General features: G+C 39.7%; 1 protein-coding gene across 1 annotated transcript; it reads left to right on the top strand.

Annotated features, from left to right (window-relative positions):
- Positions 1–1502: 1502 nt before the first annotated feature.
- Positions 1503–2763, top strand: LOC147848832 (metacaspase-4-like). Its single transcript, XM_087338062.1, has 3 exons — positions 1503–1664; positions 1764–1951; positions 2058–2763. Exons 1-3 carry the CDS (start codon positions 1503–1505, stop codon positions 2761–2763), a joined length of 1056 nt encoding a protein of 351 aa, XP_087194188.1.
- The last annotated feature ends 1284 nt before the right edge of the window (positions 2764–4047 follow it).

Genomic DNA, 4047 nt, shown 5'->3' on the forward strand with positions numbered 1-4047 from the left:
GTCTTCTCGAGTGCAAAGTGGTTGATGTGGGGCCAGCTAATTTGGATGCCTTGCTTTGCCATTTCATCACCCGAAACAATCACAACACACGATGCGGCGAGGCCGCAAAAGAAAGGAAAAGAAAAGAAAAGAAAAGACCATCACGAGGCCCTAATCAATGATACATTTTTGGTCTTAGTTGTGCTTTGAAAGCTCGTCACCATCTCTCCACTGTTTAGATTTTATAATGTGTAGTGTCTTTGTAATGGATCAATGTCAAACCTTGCTTAGTCTTCTTGAGGACAAATTGGTTGATGTGCAGCCAGCCAATTTGGATGCCTTGCTTTGCCATTTCATCACCCAAAACAATCACAACACACGATGCGGCCAGGCCGCAAAAGAAAGGAAAAGAAAAGAAAAGACCATGATGAGGCCCTAATCAATGATACATTTTTGGTCTTAGTTGTGCTTTGAAAGCACATAATTCTTTCATTCAGACCTATCATTTAGCAATACTAAACTCTTGGGCATATAACTAAATATAACTAAGAATGGAATCATAGGTCCGAAGGAAAGAATTGACTTCACATACCTTATCTTATTATAGAAATATGCTTTGTCTTTACACATCTATCTTCGCATATTCCTAAATTAATTACATTATGTTTTCATCAATGATCCAAATCATATATATTCTTCTTATATTTCCATGCTTCAGAGATTTTGCCACACATGACCCCTTAAAAGTTGGCCTTGTTTTGTGTGTGAATGCCCACAATTCTTATTTTATTTAAAAAAAAAAAAAACAATACTTCCCATTAGTTAGCAAAAGAAGTACATCAAAGATCAGTCGTAACCAAAACAACATAATCCTCACCGTACTATTTACAACAAAAGTATCCCGCTAACACTTTGTACATGTTAACCACATATTTACAACTCATGTCCACTCATGGAAGCCAATGGCGGAAACAGCCATGTCGGTGCTTGGTAGTTCCATTTAGGCCCTGACGCTGAATTTCCCATCATAGGAGAACGGCCCCATTTCATCAATAACTTCAACAACACAATTCGATTGCCAAAGATTTGAAGAAGAGTGGAGTGAGGATTATAGTTATATTAGCTAGGAGGATAGTGAGATCGTATAGGGCAGTGATATGGGTATCCTTGTGAGTGCGTGCCAGACTAGCCAAACATCAATCGACATGACCGATGGAGATGGTGGTGCTTATGGTGCTCTTAGTAATGCTACCAAAACTATCATTGAGGCAACCCCTCCTGATGAACCAATCACCAACCGTCAACTTGCTACACAGGTTCATGACTTCTGTCAACTTGTTACACAAGGTGGTGGGTTTATGGGGTTGGTAGGATGTCCAACAACACAATTCGATAACCAAAGATTTGAAGAAGAGCCGAGTGAGGATTATAGTTAAATTAGCTAGGAGGATAGTGAGATCAAACAGGGCAGTGATATGGGTATCCTTGTGAGTGCGTGCCAGACTAGCCAAACGTAAATCGACATGACCGATGGCGATGGTGGTGCTTATAGTGCTCTTAGTAATGCTATGAAAACTTTCATTGAGGCAACCCCTCCTGATGAACCAATCACCAACCCTCAACTTACTACACAGGTTCATGAGTTCTGTCAACTAGTTACACAAGGTGGTGGCTTTATGGGGTTGGTAGGATGTCCAAGAACACAATTCGATAACCAAAGATTTAAAGAAGAGCCGAGTGAGGATTATAGTTATATTAGGTAGGAGGATAGTGAGATCAAACAGGGCAGTGATATGGGTATCCTTGTGAGTGGGTGCCCGACTAGCCAAACATCAATCCACACGACCGATGGAGATGGTGGTGCTTATCGTGCTCTTAGTAATGCTATCAAAATTGTCATTGAGGCAACCCCTCCTGATGAACCAATCACCAACCGTCAACTTGTTACACAAGTTCGTGAATCTATTAATTTGTACTTATCCCATCTCATGATGATATACAGATGACGAGTTCCGTTCCTTGGTGAATAAGCTTCCTCCTAATGTCAAACTCACTATAGTGTCTGATTCTTGTCACAGTGGAGGTCTCATTGAGAACACAAAAGAGCAAATAGAAGAAAGATTCCAATCTTCCGGGGAAGGATATGGAAATGATGAGGATGAGAGTGCATATACGGAAAACACGAGCGAGGAGGACGGGAACTATGGCAGAGATGCTATAGAGATAAAGAATAAGTCCTTGCCATTGCACATTTTGTTAGATATATTAGAACGAAAGTCAGGGAAAGATGATGTACGAGTGGGCAACATAAGAACAAGTTTGTTTGACATTTATGGGGAGGATTCAAGCTCGATAGTAAAGAGATTTGTGAGATCTCTCAAGGGAGGGGATAGTAATGAACAAGGAGGTGATGGGTTTATGGGGTTGGTAGGATCTCCAACAACTCAATTCAGTAACCAAAGCTTTGAAGAAGAGCCGATTGAGGATTATAGTTATATTCGCGAGGAGGATAGTGACATCCTACGGGGCAGTGATATGGGTATCCTTGTGAGTGTGTGCCAAACTAGCCAATTATCAGTCGACATGGATGATGGCAATGGTGGTGGTTATGGTATTCTTAGTAATGCGATCAAAACTGTCATTAAGGCTACCTCTCCTGATGAACCAATCACCAACCGTCAACTTGTTACGCAAGTTCGTGAGTTCCTCGCATCACAACGCCTCACTCCACGACCCGGTCTCTATTGTAGCGATGCAAATGCCGATGCTCCCTTCATTTGCTAGTTATCTAGCGTCAACTCTCTCCTTGTTTGAACCTCAAATAACATGAGTCGTGTGCACTAGTTTCCATTTTGTTGCTAGTGCTTTATGTGTCACCATTTTGTTAATGAGCTACTCATATCATAGGTAAGGGATCACATCTTAATTGGTGGTGTTGTCCTTGTATAGCAACTTGTGTTTCTTATCGACTCTAGATTGAAGGTCAGTTGAATAGACATCTTAGAAGAAATAACAAAATCCATGCACACAAATCCAAGCCTAAAAGTTGCATGCTTTTGGTGCTAGTTCTTTATGTGTCACCATATTGTTTTGATACGCAAACTATATGATTAGTAAAGGTTTGTATTGTTAATTGGTATTGTCCTTGTATATCAAGTTGTGTTGTTTATCAACTCTAGAGTGAAGGTTGTATATTACGCTAAATTGGTAAGATCTTGGTGGCAATGTGTTTATCGAGGCCCTCAATCACTACCCCGTGGATATTCAGTCATTCATCAAGATTGCTTCTTTTATTTGCGGTCTACTTACAAGTTTAGGGTTTTTGTTTGTAGGGATTCCATCTCTTTTCCATGTGCCCTTTCGGGTTTTATAGATTCTTCTCAAGTAAGAGTTGGAAGGTGAGGTACTATGGGTTCGCTTTTATGCTCAATTGTTAGACGTTCCATCAATTTGCTTAATTCCCTCTTGCATAGGAAACAAATCTTAGAAAGAAATGATCCAAGCTACGAGTTTTGACTCCATGAAATCTTTAGCCCTTGTACCAAAATTTCGAAGGTCAAGGTTGTTATACTGGCTCCGATATCTACAAAACCAAATTCCTTATGCTTATTTAGTTGGCACAAAAGGTATGCACCACTTATAGGTAACTGCCATCTTTAAGGCAATCTACAATGTAGTTATATTCATCGCAACATTTCATATCAAGATGGTACATTACATTCATTATAGCGAGTGACTGAATTCACTAGATTGTGTGCCTAGCCATTTGCACATAGCTTTATTGTACTCCCAAATGATGTGTATATCACATACCGATAGGTCTACATCAAACTATGCAATTCATTAGTCATCCATGAGGGAAATTCCCTCTTGCCCAGTAACTTTATGAATATAGACTTGAATGTGATAGTTTTGAATTTTCAACCACATAGTTAGGCTATGCTCTAATCCGTGTATCTCATTTACTTCGATCTTTAATCATTTCTTCTAGTATTTGGATGGATCCATCTATTATCCTTTGTTTGATCTTGCTACATGACATCTTGTTCAAACTATTTTATTTGAAAG

This window comes from Azolla caroliniana, unplaced genomic scaffold (genome assembly GCF_043228905.1).
Source record: "Azolla caroliniana isolate FFs.n. ecotype wild unplaced genomic scaffold, voAzoCaro1.0.p SCAF_204, whole genome shotgun sequence".
NCBI lineage: Eukaryota > Viridiplantae > Streptophyta > Polypodiopsida > Salviniales > Salviniaceae > Azolla > Azolla caroliniana.

Bases quoted from the DNA above. Each gene is read 5' to 3' on its own strand.
- LOC147848832 (XM_087338062.1), top strand. From the start codon at position 1,503: ATGACCGATGGCGATGGTGGTGCTTATAGTGCTCTTAGTAATGCTATG. The intron at 1,665-1,763 runs GTAGGATGTCCA...GAGATCAAACAG, and splicing joins GTGGTGGCTTTATGGGGTTG to GGCAGTGATATGGGTATCCT. The intron at 1,952-2,057 runs GTACTTATCCCA...TTCTTGTCACAG, and splicing joins GTTCGTGAATCTATTAATTT to TGGAGGTCTCATTGAGAACA.